The sequence below is a fragment of the Trachurus japonicus genome, chromosome 22 (assembly GCF_045865225.1).
Source record: "Trachurus japonicus isolate A0001 chromosome 22, Traja_1.0".
Classification (NCBI taxonomy): Eukaryota; Metazoa; Chordata; class Actinopteri; order Carangiformes; family Carangidae; genus Trachurus; species Trachurus japonicus.
In genome coordinates this window covers 10,198,206-10,223,814 of record NC_140928.1, presented here as the reverse complement: position 1 = coordinate 10,223,814, position 25,609 = coordinate 10,198,206, and the positions used below count along the sequence as shown (strand labels likewise).

Here is a 25,609-nt window from a genome sequence, read left to right as displayed (position 1 = left end):
TGAATTATTTTGCCTGCGTAAGCCACTATCTATACTTTGGATTTGTGTTCTGAAACTTGTTTTTTTCCCTCACCTTTTTAACACTTCAACCTTCAACACTAATGTAGTAGCCTTTGACTTTTTACGTTTTACATAGACAATTGGTTATTATTCCCCCCCTCATTACAATGCCACTGCCCACATAATATGGTGTGAGGTTTGTAAGGATATTTACGACAGTACGCAAAGGCAGCACGTATTCCATTATTTGTGTAAGTGGCGCCACCTACCGGCGGCAGCAGGAAGTGCGCACACGCTGTTTCCACATCAGGCTGAATGAAATCGGCCTTGATTATCAGCTGTACGGGCCAATACTTCTTGGCCGCTGGTCGCATTTCGACACCACGAACACTGAAGCCGCATTCATTTTTTCCGCATTATAAAAGCTTCTACTTTTTACAGCGAGAGAGAGAGAGGAGGGGAGACCTGGGGGAGACAGACAACAGACAACAGCGCCACCTGGCTGCACACGCCGCCGCTGCAGCAGCAGGCGAGGAATAAAAAGCTCCATCATCCTCCTGCGATACGAGCATCGTTTCGGCGGAGATAGGGCATCCTCCCCACCCCCGACACCCATGACTGCCGACTGTAGGGTCGCTCATTAACGGACAAACAGAGGGATTTAACGGCAGTATTATGGCGAAGCACCGTAAAGAAAGAGACAGCTGGGGTGAGTGTACGTACGACATTTGATATTTCACGCTTTCCTTGACGCACATTTTTTATTTTTTATTTTCCTTTTTTTTTCTTCGTGTCGAGCCGAGGGTGTGAGCAACGCAGCCAATTACATGTTTATCTCAGACTCCATGATGAAAGGCTTGTTTTCATTTCGACAAAGAATTGTGAGCACTGTGTGTGTTTATTTTGATCCTGACCGTATGTAATGTCTCCGGCAGTGAGAAATACACCATGTTTGTCTCTGTCACTGCAGGACTATCGGCCAATCAAGCATAAGAAAGCAGACATTTTATTTATAAATATGTTACAGCATGGAATAGCAAGAAGAGAGAGAAAAAAAGAGAGATTTAAATAACCAGCAGCACAACACAGGAAATACCTCCAGGCTGCAAAAGGCCTGGAAATAACCTTCTGCTATTATTGAGTTTATCAAACGTGAGGCTCTGATAATGGTCAGTGGTGCATCTGCCATGAAATTATGTAATATTGCATCAGTAAAGAGCATGTTATCAGCATCATCTTTGACCTGATCATCATTGCTATCATCATCATCACCACCACCACCACCATGATTAGGATGATCACCAGTCTCTTGACTGTCACTGACATCACTCTGTGGCTCTTTAAATACAGGCCTGTGAAAAGAGGGGGGATAAATGACTGAATGACTGTTTTAGGAGTAAAAAAAAAAGAGGGGGTGAAATGCTGTTGTTTGCCATTAGAGAGTTTGTCAGTCCTGACCCACTTTGAGCAGACTCTGCCTCTGACGTCTCCAGGGGCAGCAGCAACATGATCAGGTTAACCAGGAAGGCGAGTGCCGGGCCTGGGTGAGGCCTTTGCAGGAGGAGTGGTGGAGTGGAGTGAAGCTGACAGTCTTCTTCAGACAGGGACTGAGAAGAAGAAACCTTGGATGATTCTTCCTTAAATTATTCACTGTGTGTGTGTGTGCATACTTGGCACCCTGCATTAATCTTTTAGCAATGCTTCCAAATTTTTTACCCATTTGCTGTGCCTTTGTGAAACGTTACAGGCATGCTCAACTCACAATTACACCGTGGAAATCAGCAGCACAAGCCGCTGAGATTGAAGTGGGTTAATGACTGTGTGTGAGGATGGAAGGATGCTTTTTATTTTATGTTTTATTTGCAAAGCTCAGATCCCCGTTCTGAGCTTTGCAAAACTTATATCGTCGGATCCAAGTTTGTTGTAGCATGACAGGAAAAAAAAAAAAAGACGAGTGGGATTAAGGAGCTAAAATTCCCCCCCAATCTTCTGCTTCAGGGTTTTCATGCAGCTCGCTCACTCTACATGAGACAGCAGGAGATTGAAACACACTGAGTCACTGCCTGGAAAGCTCCAGAAAAAGCCGTGGATGCATATGATCTCATTGGATGCTCACAGATGGGATGGGATGGGATGGCATGTTGTAATTCATTATTGTTATTAACAAGCTTGAGGGCGTAGCCACTGATCTGAGGCAAACAGGAAGTAATAATGGGCTCAACTTTTCCTGTTTGTTCACCTAATGGAGCTGAGTTTTTCTTATCTCTGTGAAGAAGTTCTGAGTGCTCACTCCCTCATGTGCAGCAATTACAGTTTGTTTCACTTTCTGTTTAGGATTGATGGAGAGCAATATCATTCATCGTTTATATCACAGTTCTGCCTTTTTAATAAATGCACATTCAAAGTTGAAAATGTCTAGTTAAGGTTGATTTTTTTTTCCCTCTTTCACCTGAGCGCTGCAACGTGTTTTTTTTTTTTTAAACAATATATTTATTAACATTTTCTTACATACACATACACCTGTATTTGTAATTATATCAAATATGTGGATCTGTGCTCCATTAATGAAGGCACCTGTTATGGTACAAGTGTTGTAAACAGAACAAAACCGAACAAACAAACATTACATATACACATCACAAACATCCACTTCTCAGGCATAAAACATTTTGTGCATAATTTAAGGGCTTAATACAATTGCGGGTATTTGAACTCATTAATTCGGTTACAAGGTTTACATGACTACTTATTCCTCTTCATTGTCATTTGCTAAATCGATACCATTAACAAACACGGTTCCCATACTCTTCGAATATGCCTTGCCTTCCCTTTCGTATGTATGTCACTCTCTCCAAAGGAAAGGTTGTCAGCATCTGTTTCACCCAATACGTAACACTTCTGCTGATCTTCTTCCAAAACATTGCAATGGATTGTACTTACGACCTTTTGGGTAAAGACCTAAGATAAAGAACGCAGGATCCATTGGAATGTTTTTTGAAATCATTTTTTCTATCGCTCTGCAACATGTTTTAATGTTTTAATCTGTCTTCCCTCCGACTCGTCCTCCAGGGTCCCTCAGTGACCAAAAGGTCTACGACTGGAGCTCGGAGGAGGAGGAGCCGGACGGACGAGCCCGGCCCGTCCAGGTGCTGCTGGTCAAAGACGACCACACCTTCGAGCTGGACGAGGCCGCGCTGAGCCGCATCCTGCTGGCCGAGGAGGTCAGAGACCGGGACGTGGTGGCCATCTCTGTGGCCGGGGCTTTCCGCAAGGGCAAGTCCTTCCTCATGGACTTCATGCTGCGGTACATGTACAACCATGTAAGTGATGTGAGCAGGTCTGTTGCAAGTTGAGCTTTTTGGATCCAGAGTGTGACTTTAGACCCCCGTCTTCAAACTAAACTTTAGATATGCATGTTCAAAAGAGATGTTTCACAAAGCAGTACCAGTGATTTTCAATATCTGATATGTTGTTTTCAGGGTGGAAAAGTTATTTTAAAAATTGCATTTAAACTCTGGGTTTTTCAGTGATGGAAAGCTTGCAAAAGAGAGCAAGAGAATAACAGTATACAATGCACAGCTTAATTTGAATAAAGAATCAATAAACAGAAAACTGGCCAGTTAGTATAGTATGTTTTTATTCTGATTTATATATAATATGTGAAGTGTCGGACGCAGTACATAATACGAGATAAACTGACCTGTTGAAGTGACCTGTCTGATCTCACGGTGCTCAGGCCTCTGACGTCTGGCTTGGGGAATCAGACGAGCCTCTGACCGGCTTCTCCTGGAGGGGGGGCTCCGAGAGGGAGACCACCGGGATCCAGATCTGGAGCGAGGTCTTTCTGGTGGACAAGCCAGACGGAAAAAAGGTGAGGTCTTAGCTGCATGTTGCTCCCACGATGTGACACAATTCAACATGACACAGTAAGATGTCATGATAACACCCCCCCCCAATTGCTTTATAAACTGACTCTTTTATATCTCAGCAACAGGTTTTCCTCTTTTTCACTGCGTCTCAGCTTCACATTCATTTAATTTCACTTGAATTAACACTTGAAGGAATCACTTTTGCATTGAGATGCTTCCAACTAGCTTCTTTTATGTCCGTGTTAGTGTGGAGACAGCAAAGGAAAAGCCTGAGATCTATTTATCAGCTTTAAATCTCATCCCAACATGATAATAAAGACATCCCCATATTGTATCTTCAATTCAAGCTCTTTTATGGCCACATTAAAACACCACAACAACCTGCTCAGGGCGTCTCCTTACTCATTTTTCTTTGCCTACATGTTCCCTGGAGCTCCGGCTCTACTATAATAATCCACAACACTATATTACAACCGTCTTTACTCAGCACAATAGAGGCAGGAGAAACATGCGGACCGCCACGCATGCAGTGAAGGTCACTGTCTTTATCTGTCTCATTACACAGGTTGCTGTGTTGCTAATGGACACACAAGGCACGTTCGACAGCCAGTCGACGCTGAGGGATTCAGCCACTGTTTTCGCCCTGAGCACCATGATCAGCTCGATGCAGGTACGGATGACTTTGACCCGTCTGACCCAGCTCCGCTTCAGTGGAAGACTATGAATATTTAATATTCTTAATATGTAAGAATACAGGGTTATATTTTTAGCCAAGCTAGCGATGTGGTTCTCCCCACCACCACTTTGGTCCAGACTAAAATTCACTGACAAGTATGAGATGGATGACAATGAAATCTAGTGCAGACTTTCATGTTCTTGTCAGGATGGACTGTGCCAACATCACCAGATCTTACATACGGGTCAGTCTTTGACTGTTATGGAGCAGCTGTAAAGACATACAGTGTAAATTAATGTTGTTCTTTTTCCAGGTTTACAACATCTCACAGAATGTACAGGAGGACGACCTTCAGCATTTGCAGGTAACATTGTCAAATGTCAACTATAATGCACGATTAACAGCCTAAAGAGCAGTGGTCGACATTTGAAATCTGTTGCCAAAAATACATTTGAAGAGAAACTGGCTGTGTAATGTGACTCATAGTAGAAACATAAACATGAGATTATATACTTTAACCTCTGAATTTAGGTTTAGAGCAGAAGATCTTGCACGTCTCAGTGGTACAAATATGCCTGACATGAAAACAAACTTAAAGATCCCATATAGTGTGGAGGTAAATATCGATGTGTAGTGTGATTATAAAGTCTTGCTAGCTTCTATATTAATACTCTGAAAGTGACAAAGGCTTAGTCTACAAAGAAATACACACAGAGCCTCAAAATGAGCTGTCAGGAATTCTGTAACCTTCTGATGTCACAACTAAGCAGTCTTTAAGCCCCACCCACCTGGACCCGCCGTCCACAACTTGCAGGATTTAGTTAATGTTTTACCTGAAATCTGCTCTTTTTGTATTGAACCACTTAGAAAACAATCAGTCAATCAGAAGAGAGCCTCAGAGCCTCCTCTCTTCTGATTGGCCGACGCCGATCTGTTGTTAATAGAACTGCAGAGAGAAGCTGAGAGAGGTCGTGTGAGATTACACTGACATGTTTTTTAATACTCAAAACCACAAATATTCTTATGGATCAACACTTTGGATAAAACACCGGAGCAGTGTAAAATGTGGGACCTTTATTAAAAACATTAGACATGGTTATTGATTTATTCTTGTCTGCTTTATTTCAGCTTTTCACCGAGTATGGCAGATTAGCAATGGAGGAGACTTTCCTCAAACCATTCCAGGTACTGTCTAACACAAATGTCTCTAAATGATATTCAAACATGTTACTATTATTTATTCTGAGCAGCTTGAAACACTGAATCGAGGTTTGTTATGTAAGATCATTTAATGAGCCAGGGAAAGTTAAATTACAGAGAAGGATTTCACAGTGCCTGCTGTGTAATTACATGTAGATGTGATTTGATTTAAAATCTACAGTACATCATGTAGTGAGTGAATCAGAGCGACATTTTCTCTCTCCCAGTCTATGATCTTTCTCGTTCGAGACTGGAGTTTCCCGTACGAGTTTCCCTACGGACAAGAAGGAGGAATGAAGTTCCTGGAGAAGCGACTGAAGGTCAGTCATCACTGGTGTCACGGCGGTTAAAGGTCGGCTCCCTCTCCCTTTTTACGTCATGCCGTTTTTCACAACTGTCCATGTTTTCTGCAGATCTCAGAGAACCAGCACGAGGAGCTGCAGAACGTGCGTAAACACATCCACTCCTGCTTCACCAACATCTCCTGTTTCCTGATGCCTCACCCCGGCCTCAAAGTGGCCACGAACCCGCACTTCGATGGAAGAATTAAAGGTACACTCCAGCTGTTTTTTTTTATGTGTTTTATAACATCTAGTTTTATGAATTCCAGTGATTCTCTGCTGGTGATCATCAAAACCAGGACTGAAATGCAGAAATTGATTGGAAAACAGCAAATCAACAACCAGAGATTAAGCATAGATTAAGCTCGTTCTTCCTCCTCCTCCTTCTCCTTCTCGTCTAGAAATCGACGGTGAGTTCATAAACAACCTGAAGGTCCTCGTCCCCTGGCTCCTCAGTCCTCGTAACATCGACGTGAAGGAGATTAACGGCAGCAAAATCACCTGCAGAGGCCTGGTGGAGTACTTCAAGGTCAGAGTGAAGGAGCATGTGAAGCACAAGTCAAGTTTTTAAATCAGACGTACTGCGATATAGATATACAGCACATATAATCAGCTATATCGTCATCAGGCTGTACCCTTCCCCTTTGGATTGAATTGGACAGTCATATACTCTTCTTTTAAAACACATATAACAGTAAATGTCTTGTTATTTTTGATTTAAGTTGATTTTATTTTTTCTTCCTCACTCTTTCTTCACTCTTTCTTTCAGGCGTACATCAAAATTTACCAAGGTGAAGAACTACCACATCCAAAGTCCATGCTACAGGTAAATTAATGAAGTCATTATTTATATACAAAGCTTTAATTCAGACACAGGTCCATATCACACATCGTACAATATAAATAGTTTAAAAAAAAAAGAAAGGAAAATATGTTGGTGTATCTATAATTTAGTAACTGCTTTTTTGTTTCATTTATATAAAGTAGATTTATATATAATATTGTAACTTTTTTAATTACTCACCTGCACATCTGTTCTTCTAGTTCTGATGCTGTGACAAATGAAACTTGCTCTGCTTGGTCTTCTCTTACATTATCAATATACATTTTCCATGCGTTTCCTCTCAGGCTACAGCAGAGGCGAACAACTTGGCAGCGGTCGCAGCTGCAAAGGATTTATACAACAAGAAGATGGAGGGGGTAGGTGGAAACATAAACAGGATTTAAAAGTAACAGTAAATACCAAAACGAACGTCCAGCTGTGGGATCCTCCTCCTTCGTCTGACCGCTCTCTCTCCCACCTCCCCCTCTCCAGGTCTGTGGCGGCGATCGGCCCTTCCTGGCGCCCAGCGAGCTGCAGAACCGACACAGCGGCATCAGAGAGGAGGCCCTGCAGGTGTTTCGGGGCGTGAAGAAGATGGGAGGCGAGGAGTTCAGCCGGCGCTACCTGCAGCAGCTGGAGGGCGAGATCGACGAGGTCTTCGTCCAGTACATCAAGCACAATGACTCCAAGAACATTTTCCACGCGGCCCGCACGCCAGCCACCCTGTTCGTGGTCATCTTTGTCATGTACGTGGCCGCGGGCATCACGGGCTTTGTGGGCGTGGACATCATTGCGAGCTTGTGCAACATGATCCTGGGTCTGGCGCTCATCACGCTCTGCACCTGGGCCTACATCCGCTACTCGGGGGAATACCGGGAACTGGGCGCCGTCATCGACCAGGTGGCCGGCGCTCTGTGGGACCAGGTAAATGAAGTTCTGCACAGAGCTGGCCGTCCAACGCTATCAATACTTGAACCAATAGTCATCAAGTTCAACTCTAGTTTATTTTATTTTTTATTTATTTATTTTTTTTTATTGAAAGAAAGAGAAAAAATGTGACATACAACTCCTTAACAGAGGTATGGACTAACAACTACCAAAAATAAATAAATACATTAAAGAAGAGTAAATAAATAAAAATTACACACACAAAACAAACAAACAAAACAAAAAAAACCCTGTATGCTGTTTCATATGGTACAACAGAAATAAGCTACTAATTCATGTTTAGACACAAAAACCACAACAACAACAACAAAACAACACTCCACCCTAAACAAAGAAAAAAAAAGAAAATAATATTCAGCTAGGCTATAGCCATTTGTCATTGACCAACAAAGTATATGCGATTAAGTAAAGGTCACCAGCAAAAAGAAAAACATAATTCTGAACAAATATACACCTCCAAACAATAATTTAAATAAAGCATAAATTAGAATAGCCCAGGAATATAGGCAATAGCTAATGTCTCTTTGGCTGTAGAGTTTTCCAACAGACAAATATCGTAAAACAATGCAACCCAGACTTTATTCATTACAATACTTGGTTCAAACCAACTTTTAAGAATAGTCTTTTTTGCAGCCGTTGAGGCAACTCTAGTTCATAATGTAATTATGAATCTTTGCAGACTATACAAAGAGATAAAGACCTTCTTTATATGTGCACACACTCGTATTGACTGACCCGTCCACTGAGTGTGAGTGTGATTAACCAGCTGGAGGCAAATAGCAAAGAGAGAGGAGACTGGACGTTTCAGGGCTGAAATTCAGAGTCAAAATCAGAAATGCAGATTAAAATCAGCTCTGGTTTCCACTGGCACCAAATGAAACACTGAGGATTTATCTGAAATGGTCCAACGTCTTATGAACCAAACAAAAACCCTGACTTTAGTTTGAAGTTAAATCAAAGTTATGGTATTAATTATTCATTTTTTCCCCTATAAAATGTTAAAGATAAATATTTAAAAGAAAAAAAAATACTCCTTCACCTTTATGGTACAACCATCACAGTGGACTGAGAAAACCAACAAATGTTCACATCTGAGAAGCAGAACCCAGTGAATCTGTGTCATAATACTAAAACAGGACTAAAACAATTAATACATTATTATAAAAACTGTCTGCTAATTTCCTGTTTTCTGACTAATCAACTGATGAGCTAAGAGAAAACGTCACAGATGACACAGAGAGGTGATACAGTGTGTTTGAACCACTAGGTGGCAACAGTCTCTAAATCTGAGGCAGAGGATCCATCAAAGCTAAGATCCACTACAGCAGTAATGAACTGTTATTGACAAACCTAAATATTACATATACACCATGTTACATGTGCATGTATGCTCTCACATTGTGTCTCTTTTTCTTCTCTTTTCATGCCTCTGCAGGGGAGCACAAATGAGGTAAGTGAATTAATGTTCACAACACTATTTACAAAAAGATGCAGATACTCTACATCAGTAATTAAATAACAGCTGGAAACTGTGGAGGCCACGACACGGCTGAATGAATAAGTGACTCTTAATGTGACTTCGCTGCCTCTTCTTGTCACCATTATCCTGGGCTGCATTACAGACTGGGCTAATTGGGCGACTGCCCCAGAACTGGAGGCTTAATTAATGTATTTAGTCTAATTACAACACAGAGAGTCGAAGCCCATGTAATATTCCACCACAGAAAAACTCAAGCGTGTAATTTCCACTTAAGATCGCTGCCCTCCTATTTTTTTTTATTTTTTTGGTCTCCCCTCAATTTCATTGTTTCGTGCTGATTTTTGGTTTTCTCCGACTGTCCAGACACCACAGCCCAGATGCCAGAAAAATCTGAGTCAGTAAAAATGTCCAGTTCTTACCAATGTGCTCACAACAATGAGCGTATTGAGGAATAACGTCTTTTTTTTTTTTTCTTACATTTTAGCTTTAAGATGTTCTGTCTTTTGGATTGAGGTTGGACATGAATACCTGCAGACAGCACTCAGGGATTATAGTTTTATTTAGATCATTTTTTAAAACCAGTGGGAGACATGGAGGATTAACAGAGACCTGGCACCTCAGTTTTGTCTTGAAGCATAATAGCAGCTTAACCAGGCCTCTTTTTTACCCGACCACATTGCTCCACAACTGAATCTCTATGAGGGCCGTGTTTTTGCAAGAATCTTGTGATACAATCCACGTCCTGAAGGTGGGCTAATTATGTTATATTGCTATATATTGAGATATTGCTTTTTTCTTCCCGAAAAATCTGTTTTTAGAAAAACTCCCATAGTCTCAAGAGCACACACTGTTGTATGGACGGACAAATCTGTTTATTTTTATGCTTTCAGACACTTGTATTTGTATTTCACTGTCCTTATAACATCCTACATCATAGTACTAGTGATTCTGCAATCTGAACAAAGGAATCACCATCAGTCGGACGCTCAAAAATAACAGAAATCCACCATCACAATGTAAACTATTGATAAAATATTGATTATGTCATAAAATGTTGCAATATTTTACTTTATTGCTCTTTCCTTACAACCCTAATCCCTGTCATCACACTCTCTTAACCCAAGTTAAGGAGTTGGATTTCCTGCCTGTAACAACAACTGCACAATTAATCACAATGCAGTCAAAACTGCATCATGGCCAATATCCAAATCACAGTTGTCACTACCTAAACTAAGTCGAGTAGAGCTGAGTAGAGCTGTAACTGTAACTGTGTAGTGTAAAAGGGTGAATAAAAACGGTTTATTTTTATGCTTTCAGACACCTGTATTTGTATTTCAGAGTTCTTATAACATCCTACATCGTAGTACTAGTGAACAAAGGAATCATCGTCATTTGGACACTCAAAAATAACATAAATCTACCGTCACAGTGTAAACTATTGATAAAATATTGATAGTATGTCATAAAATGTTGCGATATTTTACTTTATTGCTATTTCCTTACAACCCTAATCCCTGTCATTACACTCTCTGACTTAATCCATGTTAAAGAGTTGAATTTCCTGCTTGTGACTACGGCTGCACAATTAATCACAATGCAATCAAAAGTGCATTATGGCCAATATCCAAATCACAGGTAAAATGTTTCACAACATAATTGTGTATTCTCAGCACCGTCAGTGTTGTGTTGCTGCAGAGTGGTATGCTCAGGACGTGCAGGGACAAGACCAAACAAAAAAAAATCACATCATCAGTTTTATATTTTTGAAAGTGAAAATGAAAAACAAAATTGAACATTCACACTGAAATCACACACTGCAATGTTTGATGTTTGATGTTTTGTTTTATTACTTATATCGTGCTGTCTCTGCTCCACACAGGCTCTCTACAAGCTCTATAATGTAGCGGCCAATCACAGGCACCTGTACCACCACGCCTTCCCGGGGCCTCAGGTGGACGAGGTCGGCGAGGAGGAGGACAAGAAGAGGGACTGATTAGACAGAGACAAGAACACAGCAGGGACTTCCTGGTGATGGACGGGGGGAGGAGGGAGGAGGAGGAGAAAGGGGAGGGAAGCGGAGGAGGAGGAGAAACATCCTCACCCATCAGGCACTCTCTTTTATTCTGGTATTGGCGCTGCCCCACCAATACAGTCACTACTTTAAACCTAATAACGGGACTGTATAATGTTCATGTATCGGCACCTCCTCAGTGGGCGGGGTGTCTGCTTTGAAGCGATTTGATTGGATGCCATGAATCATTGTCTCTCACTCTTTTTTGTCTGTGGAAAAAAAACACAACAAAAACAAAACAAAAGTAACACCTGTACAGATACTACTGTAGGCGGCGCTCTGCCGGAGGACACCTCGGCAAATCCAACCTCCAGTCAAACTGTTTTATTCCATATCAGACGGGTTTTTTCTCACATCATCCCTGTGAATTCGCCCCCCCCCCCCTCACATCATTTGTGACAATTGTTCCGTTCTTTGAAGTTTAGTGCTGTTTATAAGAAACAATATCTACGATCTGCGATGTTTGAAAGCCAAAATATGTACTGTATGTTAAATAATGAAGCGTTACAAGCATCATCAGCATGGTAAATGGTTAATGTCCGTCATCTTTAAGCTCTAAAATCCAGGTATACTTTATAAGAAAAAAAAATTGAGTTTTAATGGTTGTGACAAAGTGGTATTGTGCCATAACATGTAAAAAAAAAAATTAATGATTTCCCATCCTCTGCAGCCTGGCTACATGCAGACACTTCATGGCACAGTTATTAGTTGTAAACAGTAGATTTTGTTCTGTATTGGAGGTTGACAGCGTTCAGGATCAGCGCTGGCGTCCGCTTTGAAAAGAACAGCACCGGGTGGAAAAGACAAACACACAACACACAGTTACTATCAGTTTAACGTTTACACAACATAGCTGACATTATCTCCCCCACTTTATAGTCCTGCTTGCAGTTTTGTATTTACGCAGCGTCCCGGCGATCCTCTCTATATGTGTGTGTTTAGCCTTTTGAGGTTGAAGGGAAAGTGTGTTTAGTTTCCCATTGTGACGTGCAGAGGTGGAGGGTGAAGCCATTGTTGTGTTTTCTCACTGAATGTTCGAGCAAATCCCAGGAATGTACTTTTATTCTGCGGCCACCGAGGAAGCAGAGCTCGGTGTTATTAGGCGGGGCGACAGGCCTGCTCTGGAAAAGGATCCTCATTCCACATCTCTTTCATCATCTTCACACACTTAAGTTGAATCATCTGTGAGAAACTGCTGCATGGCGAAAGAGTCCAGGCCCCAGAGAAAGAGACTTTTCAAAAAAAAACAAAAAACAAAAAAAACGCTTGCATTTGTAAACAAAAGGCTTGTATCGGTGACGGCACTATATTGGTGTGTGAATACTTTTGGCTTGGTAGACTGTTACTGTACATTTGTAGAGTTGTGGTTATTGTTTTTAGCTCATTGAATCACAGCACTGCAACAACGTCTGCGTCACTGCAGCCATCCAAACTTGTTTTTATTTCCCTCCCCTCTCTCTCCGTGTAGAGCTGGTCACCAACAGCACAGGAACACTGTCATGCATATTTAGCAAGTTTATACTGAGGTTTGACCTCAAGGGTTGAAAATTTAAAGGCACTGCAGCAGAGTGGCTTCTTGAGTCTTCCACAATGTATAATCAACATCAGTGAGGCCTTCACACAAAGAACCGTCCACGTCCAAGTTTTAGATTCGAGAGGTTTAAAAAAAAAAAAAAAATCCCCATTCCTTTATGGCTTTGTTGTCTCCATTCATACAAGTCAGAGAAGTAGCATCTGTTTACATTGTGTTGCATCTACGCTCCAGATTAACAATGAATTGAACGTCTGTCAGAAACGGAGAAAAAAAAGAAAAAGAGGAAAAAACAAAAGCCGATGACTTTTCTTGGGTTTAAGAATTCATTCCTAAAACCGCCCTCATCAACATTTAAACCAACTCCGGATATGGTGGGAGCCTCAGTGGACTGAAAGGTCAAATGATTCAACCTCTTGGTGAGCTCTTCCAAGTCAACACTGCTTAGTTTCAGCACATGCATTGCAAAATTTCAGTTACAAAGAAATAAACAATAAAGTTGGACCAAATTAATGAAAACCCAGACTTGAGTAATTTCTTGAGAGATTCCCTGCAGACGCGTCTGAAGATGTAAAAATAATCAAAATAAACTTTTAATTAACTTGTTGAAACATGACAACAACTCCTGTATGTTACTGAAAAATGGTTATGAAAATATTTTGGATTGTGAAAGCTTACAGCTGGACACAGAGAGTGAAAAGTAAGAAACCTTCATTGGGTGTGAACTGGAAGATTCAAGCCTCCAGTTATGTTTAACCATGGTTTTCAGATGGAAACTAGTAATTATCACTGGAAATCAGAGTGTAAGAAACATGGAAAAGTAAAAAATGGGAAGTAAAAAATGCTGCGACACCAAATCATCTCGTGCTAAGATTTAAGTTGAGGAACTTTCTCTCTGCAGCCTGAGACTCAGATTCATCCTCTGCTATCTAAAACATACAGTAATTGTTTTTCTGGTCACTTGGGAGCTGTAAACAAGTATCTGATATATTAATCACCTTTTAAATACGGTGGTGAAGTTATTAAAGGACAGCTCCTTAATTACACATCTAATGATCACAGAACATTATGGTGTCATGTTTGTAGCCACCTGATGAATCTTAAATCCAGCATTCACTCTCTTTTAGCTCTGTTTTTGGTCTCCACCATCTCTTGAGGAAAATATCTGTTCACCAACTGTGTCTGTCTGTTGTTGTTGAGCAGGACAGTGGGTTTTTTTCTGCACACCGTGAATGTAAAATCAACACCTGAGCTGAGATTCACTATAAATCTCCATAAAGGGAATCTTGACTCCTTTCTCATTGTCATTGATTGAGTGAATGGGCAGCAAGAGGCCACATCTGTAAAGTCACAACTGTATTTTTTTCTTCACTGCAGACTTTATTGCTTATGTCCTGTATTTGAAATCCACAACACGAGTTATGTACAACTTGAAGACACCAATCTGAAAAGATGTGATGGAGACCTTCCTGCACAGCGAAGTTCTCCTTGAAGAGAAGCACCAGGTTCTTTACAAACCTTTTCTACTGTTACCATAGGATATTCACAAGTGTAGTGATTTACATTAACACATGTTTTTAATATTTAAATGGCTCCTGACACCATTTTTTTAGAGTCATGAACTACTCATCTTTCCTAACGTTAATTAACACATAGCAAATAGAGAACTAGCACGAGTCTCTACTAGACCAAACCCTGGTTTTAAAGACATTTCTGCATATCTTAAAACAGTTTGAATTATTGCCAAAGAATAGAAAGGGCCAAGAACCTGTGCTTCTAAATAATCACAAGACAGATCAGTGTCAGTCCATAAAAATAAGGCATCACCAAGGTAGGAAATATCCAGAGAGAATGAAACAAGAAGAAACTGAATTGCACTTGTTTGGCAAACTTAAATGTGTCCTCTGAAGTTGTTTTTAAAAAGTTCCAGTAGCTTATTTATGTTACATTATACACACAAACACAAAGAATATTCCTGACTTACAGTAATGCCAAAGAGCCGAGAGATGCTCAAACCACTGCATCAAATGTGATGCTTCATCCATCAAAAGGTCTTTAAATAAAAGACGTGTTTCATATCAAAACTTAAATATCGGTTAAAGTTTTGGTGGATTGTCTCATAAAGCATACGGTATGTCATTTAAAAAATAAGGAAAATGCACACTTTTTTGTTTAATGTAAAAGAGTGTGGTTTCAGTTTATGAGGATAACAAAGCAAAAGGAAAAAGAGTCATGAAGTATTTCATATGGGAACAAATTAGAAGAAGCTGCCTGTCGTTTTCTCCCACAGGAAAAAATGACGGAGTAGCTGGTGTGTACACGCGATACGAGCAGACATTGTAGAAATGCTGCGTTTTTTATTTATTTATTTATTTTAAAAAGGCACAATCTCAGGATGTTTTTCAACAAATATCCAGAGTTTCAGAGACTCTGTTCTCCTCAGTCTTAAAAACAAAAATCCATACAGCGATTCAGTTCTCAGGGCAGTGGCTGGAAATGGCACCAGGAGCAGCCTCCCACCACATGTAGCACATTATAGCTTTTTTTCTTCTTCATTGGAGTTGTTTTTCAGTCACATGGTCATTCATAAAATGAGTGAATTGAGTGTCACATGGGAGGGAGGAGGAAGAAGAGGAGGAGGCGGAGGAGAAGGCGGAGCCCCCTGCCAACGTGTGTCTCGACTTCCTGGCTGATATATTTGGATCAAGCGAAGGCACAGATGTGTTTGGTAAAGAGGCAAATTAAGAGTCAATCATGATTTCAAAGGAAAACCCGACCGCTCCCAAACTGTGGAAACCTCAGAGAGGCGTGACCCCCGTGCGGCCGCGTCCCCGCTGCTGCACACACAGTACGCACACATCACATGTTCCCCATGAAGTTCTTGTTGGGCTGCTGGGTGTACCACTGCTGCCGCTGTTTGCGAGCCTCCACCTCAGACAGCAGCGCCTGTCGGTACGCCTCGTACGACTTGACGATGTGCTCCAGCTCCTTCATGAAGAGCAGCTTCAGCATGCCCTGATACGTGTCCAGGTCCGCCAGCTGGAACAGCTCCCACTTCAGGATGTGGTCGTACCTGACGTGACAGAGAAGAGACCGGAGGTGAATCACCTGTGGAGCCTCTGTACACCATCAACACCACAGAGCCACGTTATTTATAGGGATCAATTTATCAGGTTTATGATCGAGTTTCTTCAGAAAGAACTCGGACCTTTCATCAACTTATGACCAAAGTAAAAAATCTTCTAAACAGTTCAGCTCCTCTAAAGAGTTAGGGTTAGGAGTAATTAGGGATGTCACGATTACAGATTTTCTTGGTACAATTATTGTCAGAGAAATAATCACGGTATTACGATCATCACGATTATTATGCATCAATACATTTCAAAACACTTGAAATGTGTAAAATCAAATATAGTCAAAATATAATTACATCTAATCTCTTAATATAGGACCAGCTATTAATCCGCTGGGGGAAGTGTTTGAAATATTTAAGTCTTTAATTGACATCAATACCAAATGTTTAAGTTCATTTTAATAATTTTTTTTACAATACAAATGACACGCAAACATTTACATTCCTACCAATTCAGTGTTACTTTAGATAAATGGACCAGTATCTGTGCATTTACCTTTACTTTGGCGCACATCTGCCGATATAGTTCCAACATATTTTCTTTCGGAAAGTGACTGTATTTAGGAATCTTTACGATCAATTAATTGTGGCATTTAATACCACGATTAATTGTGAAAACAAGTAATTGTGACATCCCTAGGAGTCATCTCTGTTTTGAAAGGCACACAATGTATATAAAGGTCCTACAGGTCATTCTGCATTTCAGGACATACAGTAAACCAGTGCATGAAATCAATCCAAGGAACTCAACTCTCTGCAGACCTCTGCAATAAAACTGTGGTGAGGCATAAATCAGGGAACGGGTATGAAACCGTTTCAAGGAGCAAGTGGCCTCAATAATTCTGAAGTGAAGGACGTTTGGAAACACCAGGAGTCTTTACTGGAGCTGCCGCGTGCAGCCAAACTGAGTAACCAGAAGGTCACTGTGAGGTTCAGACGTCCATCTCAGCAGCATCGAGGCCTTTACAGAAGTGAGACTGGAGCGAAGCCACCGTGAGTAAAAGGCACGTGACGTGATTCAACACACTATGAAACAATCATGTATAATTATGTAACATTATGACACATGAAGCAAATACTCCGCCCAACAGCCGTGTCTGGAATGTAGTTCAGGCTGCATTTGCCTCGAAAACAACTCTGTCTCCTAATGTTACATGATAATTTCATAGCGTGGTGAATGTGCAGGTCACAACTTCTCCACCAGAGTGTTTTGGAGTTGTTGGATTGTGTATTTGATGAGTTTGATGAGGGACAGGGGACCTGTACCGTTCACCTCCATTGTGTTCACTGAGCAGCTCACGTCTCTGCCCTGCTGATCTCAAAACAACAGGGGTGTCACGATTTCGATTTTTTATCGAAATCGATCGAAATTACGTCACGATCTCGAGCATCGAAGTCAAAGAGAGGATCGACGATCCCCCCCCCCCGCCCGCAAGCAAAGCTACAACTGCCCGTTGCGCACCAAGCCTCTTGTCAGTCACTGGTCCGAGTTCTTATTTACTTTTTATTTCGAGACAACACTCACTCATTCTCTCTCTCTTTCTCTCTCTCTCTCTCGCTCGCTCTCTCTTTTTTTTTTTTTTTTACCGGCGGTGTCAGCTGATGTGCCCGTCTGCAGCAACCTAAACAAATGCACATGTTGACTGGCTCTATTCCAGCCACGTGATTGGTTCGGCGCAGCGCGACTCTCAATATCATTGGCTATTTGCCAAAACATGGATGAATGAAAACTATCGACCACGTCTCATATTTCTATCGAAGAAAAGTTATTTCACAATTTATAGCGTTTTATCAGCCAGCCCTGGTGGGCTACTGTCCCCCTCCTACCTGGGAAGCAGGAGGGAGACGCAGCTCTAACTACACAACACCGACAAGCACTGAGAGCCGCATGTTGCAGAGACGTTATAAGATAAAAATAAATAAATAAAAAAAACCCCGCAAATAATAAGCCGACGAAAATGTGCAACTTGCCACTTTTTGTCGATGTATTATTTGCGGGGCTTTCGGGGATCTGGTGACGGTGGAGGACCGGGACTGATTGACTGTGGGCCACCGCCAGTCTGATCAGGACCTGATCATCACAGCAGCAGCAGCTGCAGCTCTGCCCTGCCCCGCTGTCACATGACTCTCCGTATCAGCGCAATCTCGTTTACATTACATTAAGCCGACATCAGGAGAATAATGAGACACGACGGTAAATTAATGAAAATAAAACTATGATAATGTACAGATATAAATATATTTGTTTCAAAACCTTGGGGGCAATTTTGGCCCCTGGATCATGATTTTTGGGGGCATGTTACCTTTATATTGTAAAGAAATTATTTAAATGTGACCATAGTGCCTAATGTGATACATTATGGAAATTGCATCACTTATATGTATCCCATCTTTTGAAATAAGATTTACTGTACAACATTTGATGAATAAAACCAATGATCGTAGACTAGACTAGTGTGAAAATAGCATAGGCGTCTGTGCTGTAAGAAAAAGAAAAAACATCGAGAATCGAATCGAATCGAATCGTGACCCTAAAATCGAAAATCAAATTGAATCGAGGATTTGGAGAATCGTGACACCCCTACAAAACAATATGCACCGATAATCAAAAGGTAATGAAGCTACTGCTATGTCGATAGGGATTATGACAATAGGCGAATTTGCCAAAATGTTGAACTATCCCTTTAAAGGACTAGTGAGGAAGACGATTCTCCCAGACTGGGCTTTTTGAGGAGATACGTGTGACCAACACCAGACACCTTGTTACCCGTCTGATAACCACAGCTACAGTGAAGCAGCGTGGTGACATCATCATGGATTAACGCGGCCAAATAAATCCTGAAGGAAACTCGCTGAAGAGGTTTGACCTGACTCTGGAAACCTCGTTCATGAGCTCCTCACAGCCTGTCCATTCATGAGTTAAACACTGAAGGACGACTGTGTGTAGGATGTGTAGTACTCACTTTAGTGGCGCGCGGGCGTACACCTGCAACCAGTCTGGGATCTCGGCCGTGTGGTACGGGTTGGCTGGGACCAGCACCGGCTGGTTCCTCTCCGCTGGGCGAGGCTGGTAGGTCACAGGAGGCGGTAGTGGTGGGGGCTGATCGTAGCGCGGCACGCTGCAGGATAAAAACATAGTATATTATGTGCACATTACTTCGCCCATATCAAAGCAATATGCACAACTCAACTTGTACTTATGGCGTGTTTTTCTTCGTACCGACCGCTCAAACTGTTTTACACTTTTTACTGAACATCCATCAGGTGCAACACGAGAGCAGAACAGAGCAGCGGGGCCTTATGTAACACAGGAAGTACATTTTCTAGTGAGTTTTTTCCTTCAAATAGTTTTGAAAATAATAAAATTGAGGCATTCTGGGCTTGAAAGGAGGAACCAAAGCATTAAAATTAGGGCCTGACCGATGTGGGATACTGTCTCATCTATACATTAACACATTTTTCCGATGATCCCTCAGATATGGTTTTAACATTGTGACAAATATGTTGATTGTTCAACATTTTACTGTTGAACAATCGATAATTGATAACTTTTATTATTCCAAACTAAAACAAATAAATAAATATAATTAGAAAAACCTAGATAAAGAAAGATAAAAAATGAATGAACTTAACACTAACAATGCAAAGACATCATTTCTAAATTGAATCCAGACATTTTAAGTTTGCAAAAGTCTGAAGACACAAAAAAAAGTCTCCACATTGGTACCAATATGGCTGATAAAGGCTAAAACAGCGAAGGGGAAAACGTTGGTGCCAACAACACAGAACGCTTTAGTTTTAGTCGCCGTACCTCGGAGCACAGGGGTGACGATACTGTGCCCTCTTGTTGATGTGATCCACATAGTAGACCCCGAACTCGGCCGACTCAACTTTCTCCCAGCCCGGAGGGAGCCCTTCCCTCTCCAGAGGGTGGCTCCAGTGTGTAGTGTTAGTGTTGTGGTCGATGTAGTACTTCCTGCCACGGATGGTCCAGTCGACGGTCCAGCCGGCCGGAAGTGGGAGGTCCTCTCCCGTAAGACTGGAGAGGTTCCCCAGGGACTTGGCCTGTATTCGACCTATGCCTGAGGAAAACAAACATTTCTTTTTAGAAACCTAGAGGGAGGTCGAGAGATGTCTGAACAAACATACAGCGGAGGAGCAGCTGCCAGCTAACAGCACCTCTGGGGAAAGACCAAATATTTTCAGAAATCTCTCAAAAAAAGCAGCGTGTGTGGGAAAATGTCATTTAAAAGCAGAGGAATGTACAGCATTTAAAAGGTCGGTGCGATGTGGCAACTGCACATACAGCAGGATAAGGGAGGAATGTGATGAATCACGTCTTAAAGTATGACTGATGCCGTGTTGAGCCGCGCAGTGATAATGTGAACAGCGTCGCTTCATCCCCTTGACTCTTTGACTGTTATGACGGAGCATCTTATTCTGACCGACAATGTTTGATGAATGGTAGGAAATGGGAGTGTTGTTACTTTTGGACAGGAAAGGCAGAGATCTCTGCATGGCCAGACACACTAACCACTCACAAACGCTGTGTAAGAGCAGACAGCCGAGCGGACTCACTCAACAGGTCCTGTACTTTTTTTTACTGGTGAATAATGTCAGCGAGGAATGTCGAGCCAACAGCTGTGAGGAGGAGGAGGAGAAGTGGTGGTGACTCAAAGTGAATAAGCCTGCAGGGACCCAGAGAGAGAGGGTTGAAAACACAAAGAGAATGTGCGGGGAATGAAGCATCTCGGCAAAATGGCGACTACAATCTGATAAATACTGCACGAGAGTGACAGCAACAGAGCTGCAGCTCCTCGCCAGCTGCTGAGTGAAGGGACGGAATGTGCAGAAACACTCGTCGTCGTTCTCCTCCTCCTCCTCCTCCACCTCATCATCCTCATCATCATCCTCATCTCTGACCTTTTCTCCAGAGAAATGGCAACACGCCATACTCACAGCAAACCTAAAGCTCAATGCATCACACCGATTCCAGCATTTAGGTTTTCTGAAAACAGTTTGCAACCAGAGCTCAAACTCCAAAATCTGGTATCACTGAAAGTATTTGAGTCCATGATAAATCCCATTGTATCCAGGCTTCATGAGTATGTTTTATTTGATCATCCTCATCCTCATTGTTTGTTATTTGTATCTTTTATGTCCATGTTTAATGTGACAATGGGCTTTAAACTGTTTGTTTTCTAACTATATGTGCTGCCATTCTCGGCCAGGTCTCTCTTGTCTCAATGGGACAAACCTGGTTAAATAAAGGTTAGAATAATAATAATAATGATGTCATGGGAGGGATACAGTCAAGCGCAGGCTGCTGTGTTTACAACTGGTGGTGATGCAGTAATTGAGTAACTTAATATACAACTGTATATTACGGCCATCGTAGGTTAAAAGAAGAGCCAGAGGCTTAATTTTAAACCTGGATAACTCGTTAAGAGAAAAAACTCGCAAGTTTGTATTTTCTCTTTTTTAAACTTACACTTCACACACACCAGGGAAGCTACAGCTGCACCAAATTAGAGAGAGGTAATATGTGAGGAGGTGCCAAGTCTAATGAAATGAATGAAGTTGGTATTAGGATCCATTATATTACCATAGTGCACCATCAGTACTGGTACCAGTACTAGGATTGACAGTGTCACTAGTTCCTGTATTATGTGTCATTGTCACAACTTAAAAAATGCAAAAAAGATGTGTGTAAAGACCGTTTGTTGTGTCTTTGTTAAAATAAGACACTACTGATTGAGATTTCTTGATCAGATGAGCAGACCGTTCGATGCGCTCCACTGAGCGGGGATATTTAAGAATCGATCTCAGCTGGGAAGTATTGATCTCTGGTATATAATGGGAGAAAGGATCTGATTACATGTACTTATGAAAACAGTGTTTTTCTTTATTTGTATATTTTAGTTTTTACCCATCAATTTAAAATAAACACTACCTTTAAAGAACAATTACTGTAAGAAGGTCAACATACTGTTCATGTGGAATAGAAATAGGAGGTGTCTGTCAGCTGATTGCAGGTAGATGACTACTCCAAAACATCTCTGCTGACAAGTCATTAGCCTTGTGTGTAGTTGTAGTGTAACGATACCAGAGCAGCAGCAGCGGCGCATAGACGGATGATTCATGCTCGTGAGCCGGCTGAGGCTGAGACATTTGACTGGGGGCGGTCTGCAAATTACTAGTTTTGCCAGCAGAGAGATTCAGCAAACAGAGAGGTGAAAAATGCAGAGCCCCTAATGCTTGTTTAACTTCACTCCAAACAAGAATCCATGACATGCGATAGGTGGGCCCGGCATAATACTAAAGCGTGTGTACAACACTGATGACTCAGCCACAAAATAAAAGGTTCTCTATCATTTGGGGGTGGGGTGGAAAATTCCTCTGCCCCCTGAAATTACACATTTATGTCATACGAATGTTTACAATGTTGAGCACAGTTTTTCTAGCTGTTCAGTCAGTGACCACCGCCAGCCTGCCCTGCATTCCTTTCAATGAGGCCTGTGTGGTCCACAACTCGTCCGTAATACTTCTCAAAACAACAATCATACATTGGTGCTTCAACTGCTGCTTTTTCTCTGAACACCAAAAGTTGTCTCAACTTTTTTTTCCTTCTGAAAAAGAGGAAAAAATCTCTGAGAAGTTGCAGACTTGCTGGTGTGATTGTGATTCCCCCTCATACTGAAACATGACTGCCCCAGCTTTCATACCACAGAATTTGCAGAGAAACAGCAATAAAAACACAAACTTCAGTCCCTCAAGAGACCATGACTGCCTGCCATGTACTTTCCAAAACCATGTGTGCAGTGAAGTCCAAGCCTGCAATTCCAGACCTTTGTCAGATTTTCAGCTCTCCCTTATTACTTTCTATTACTTTATCTGTTAAAAAAATGAGAGTCAAAAAGCAAATTTCATGTTTACCTGAGGGGGGTCTGCTTGGAGCTGGGGGAGTGTGCTGTCGGGGAAGTCTTTGGAAGTTGTGTTCATTGTGCTCATAGTATCTATAGTCCTCAGGAAAGCGGTCCGGGACCCTCCTGGGCTGGGGCTGGCGTTGCTGCTGCTGCTGCTGCTGCTGCTGCTGCTGTTGCTGCTGCTGCTGCTGCTGTTGGTGCTGCTGGCTGTCATAGTAAGGTTCAGAGGGGTAATAATAGCGGGCAGCGTCTCCGTTCTCAGACATGGGGCTCACGTCTGTGAGGAAGGACTGTGAGGAGCCTCCGTACTCGTGAGGCAGGTCTCCCAGACTGCGAGGCAGGTATGGGGGTGCTGACATGCGGTGGCTCTCTCTGCGGGCCACCTCGTGAGGAGGCCTCTGCACAGGGGTCCGGAGGAAACTCTTATTGCGGGACACCACGGGCTCCCGGCTGGGCGCCACGGTGTAGGCAGAGGGCCCCATATCTGGCAGAGGGACCTCTGTGCGTCTGGGAATAGTGGGTCCATGACGGATGAATGAGGGCATAAGATCTGCAACCACACAAACAGAGCAGGCCCAACTGTCAATACTAGTCAACACAGACACACAATACCAGTAGACATCAGAGGTATCTAAATAAACACACTTAATCACATAATGTGCTTATGAACAATTTGGAAGTACTTGTAGAGGGATATGCTGTACTTTTTTGTACTTCACAGTTATCAATAGTTATAGGCAATTTGATATTATACCAACAAAATAAAAGGTCTTGTAAGTAAAGTACCTCGAAACACGTCATGAAACATTTACAACATAGAAATTCCAGTTGCATTTGAACGCATCAATAATATAAAGATGTCAAGCATTATAACAATGCGCCACCTTGATTTACAGCTAATAAAACACTGTATTTATCAACCACTCCCACTGATATGAAATCCCTAATGATCAATCTATTGAACATTATTATTGTGACAGCGCAGAGCTAATGACAACTCTCATTCAATGTCAATGTACACAACTGGACAGATGTAGGCTAACTTAGCAACAAACCTTCATTACTTTTCATGAATAAAGCGGCAGGAAACAGTTAAATATAAATTGTATAATAACTCTAAAAAGACATTTAAGTAAGGATTTATTATCTATATTTGTTACCCTGTTTACTTAGTGTAGTAATCAGATGAACTCTGAACTAACTTAGCTATAAACTAGTTATCAGGTTAGCATTCAAGAGTTGTCAGTTTATTATATATATAAAAAAAGAAAGAGATTAAACACTATGTTATGAATTCGTGAGCCACAACAAATGGTGTAATATATCTCCACACTTTCACATCAGTGTGCTGGTTACTGTTGGTTTGGTACTTTTCGCACCGAGTTAATAATAAGTTTCGTTGGCGATGCTAGCCGATGCTAACTCGAGCTAACCGATGCTAACTCCGACCTGTTGCGCTCACTTCACTTACTTCTCAGGAGCGGCGACGTTTCCTTCTTCACATATTTCCCGTGTACCTCGGCTGGTTTCGACGCTTCGTTTTTACTTTTCTTTCGTGAGAGCATAACTCAAGGCTCGGAGACATCAACAACAACAACTACGACGAGGACGAGGACGACGACAACAAAAACAACAACAACTCGGCGCTGCTGCTATTTCATGGCACAATCCCTCGACTCTGAGTCTGCGACCGTCGTCCCGTTCAGTTTTTAGCAAAGCGCGGAAAGTCGACATTTTTTAAAAGTTTCAGATTAGCCAGCGGGCAAGTTAGCCGGCTAACTTTACGGGGGGGAGCGACTGGGAGCGTCTTTTCCTGCCGCGGTCCCGTCCAGTCCGCCCTGACTGACTGAGAGAGGGAGCAGCGTTGTGCGTCGTCTCTCCCTCCGCTGGCCCTCACTGGGAAATGGTTAATGCTGCGTTCGAGACAGCTCGGAACTCTGAGCTTCCCGGCCCCTCGGACCAAGCACCGAACCAGACTGTACAGACCTCCACTACTCCACACCTTCAAATCACTGCTAAAAACCAAAACCCACATTTTCTCCCCCAGTATTTCAGTAAAAGCGCGGTATAGCCTAAATATATATATTTTAAATTAGTATTATTGTTACTTAGTTATTTCCCAGTTAAAAAAAACTCAGATTTCCGATTTCAAAGCGTTCGAGACGCATCACGCCAATAACCAAAAACCTGGCGGACCCGGGACAATTTTGACATTTGCACAAGTTCTTCACGATAGGCATTAAAACGTTACAAAGGGCATAAAAACAGTAAAAACAAAACAAAAAAAGTAGGCCTATTTAAAAATAATGGAACAGTTCGTTTAAAATCGAAGAGGAATAAACACGACTTTACAGTGTTCCACAACATCGGTAGGTAGGTAGGTTAGGTGTGTAACCATAAATAAATATATTATATTCATAACGTTGTTGTGTGACGTCAGACAACTGATTATCGGAGAAGTCGGGTTATATTACTTTTTTTCTCTGACTTTCCCGAGTCGGGGCTCCGATATGAGGTGGCGTCTGTCTGATTGCCCTTTTTCCAAGTAGGAGGTTTGAAAAATCCCGGGTTCCGCGTTGTCTCGAACGCAGCATAACTCCACGGTCCTGCC

The 25,609-nt window shown here is 41.9% G+C and overlaps 2 protein-coding genes across 8 annotated transcripts; one reads left to right on the top strand and one right to left on the bottom strand.

The window, feature by feature from the left end:
* The first annotated feature begins 484 nt into the window (after positions 1-484).
* On the top strand, positions 485-11,569 carry atl1 (atlastin GTPase 1). 6 transcript variants are annotated; one of them, XM_085766740.1, is made up of 15 exons: positions 485-709; positions 3,070-3,320; positions 3,737-3,871; positions 4,435-4,539; positions 4,859-4,909; positions 5,674-5,730; positions 5,973-6,065; positions 6,159-6,297; positions 6,488-6,615; positions 6,856-6,912; positions 7,215-7,286; positions 7,402-7,833; positions 9,125-9,184; positions 9,293-9,307; positions 11,217-11,569. In XM_085766740.1, the coding sequence occupies exons 1-15, from the start codon at positions 676-678 to the stop codon at positions 11,328-11,330; spliced, it is 1,743 nt and encodes a 580-aa protein (XP_085622866.1). In that variant the 5' UTR covers positions 485-675; the 3' UTR covers positions 11,331-11,569. The 6 variants fall into 6 exon arrangements, with proteins under 6 accessions (XP_085622866.1, XP_085622868.1, XP_085622870.1 ...); XM_085766739.1 differs by having other exon boundaries at positions 498-715; XM_085766742.1 differs by lacking the exon at positions 9,125-9,184.
* Positions 11,570-14,298: 2,729 nt separating this feature from the next.
* On the bottom strand, positions 14,299-24,828 carry sav1 (salvador family WW domain containing protein 1). Of its 2 annotated transcripts, XM_085766746.1 has the most exons (6): positions 24,470-24,828; positions 23,193-23,548; positions 23,009-23,150; positions 19,884-20,154; positions 19,036-19,191; positions 14,299-16,012 (listed from the first exon to the last, which is right to left on the bottom strand). In XM_085766746.1, the coding sequence occupies exons 1-6, from the start codon at positions 24,561-24,563 to the stop codon at positions 15,799-15,801; spliced, it is 1,233 nt and encodes a 410-aa protein (XP_085622872.1). In that variant the 5' UTR covers positions 24,564-24,828; the 3' UTR covers positions 14,299-15,798. The 2 variants fall into 2 exon arrangements, with proteins under 2 accessions (XP_085622872.1, XP_085622871.1); XM_085766745.1 differs by having other exon boundaries at positions 23,009-23,548.
* Positions 24,829-25,609: the final 781 nt, after the last annotated feature.

Excerpts from the sequence above, each read along its gene's own strand:
- sav1 (XM_085766745.1), bottom strand. The coding sequence starts at position 24,563 with ATGCTCTCACGAAAGAAAAGTAAAAACGAAGCGTCGAAACCAGCCGAG. Across the intron at positions 23,549-24,469 it reads AACGTCGCCGCTCCTGAGAA|ATCTTATGCCCTCATTCATC; the intron begins GTAAGTGAAGTG and ends GTGTGGTTGCAG. Across the intron at positions 19,192-19,883 it reads CGTCACCCCTGTGCTCCGAG|CGTGCCGCGCTACGATCAGC; the intron begins GTACGGCGACTA and ends TTTATCCTGCAG.
- atl1 (XM_085766739.1), top strand. The coding sequence starts at position 676 with ATGGCGAAGCACCGTAAAGAAAGAGACAGCTGGGGTGAGT. Across the intron at positions 4,540-4,858 it reads CCATGATCAGCTCGATGCAG|GTTTACAACATCTCACAGAA; the intron begins GTACGGATGACT and ends TTCTTTTTCCAG. Across the intron at positions 4,910-5,673 it reads ACGACCTTCAGCATTTGCAG|CTTTTCACCGAGTATGGCAG; the intron begins GTAACATTGTCA and ends GCTTTATTTCAG.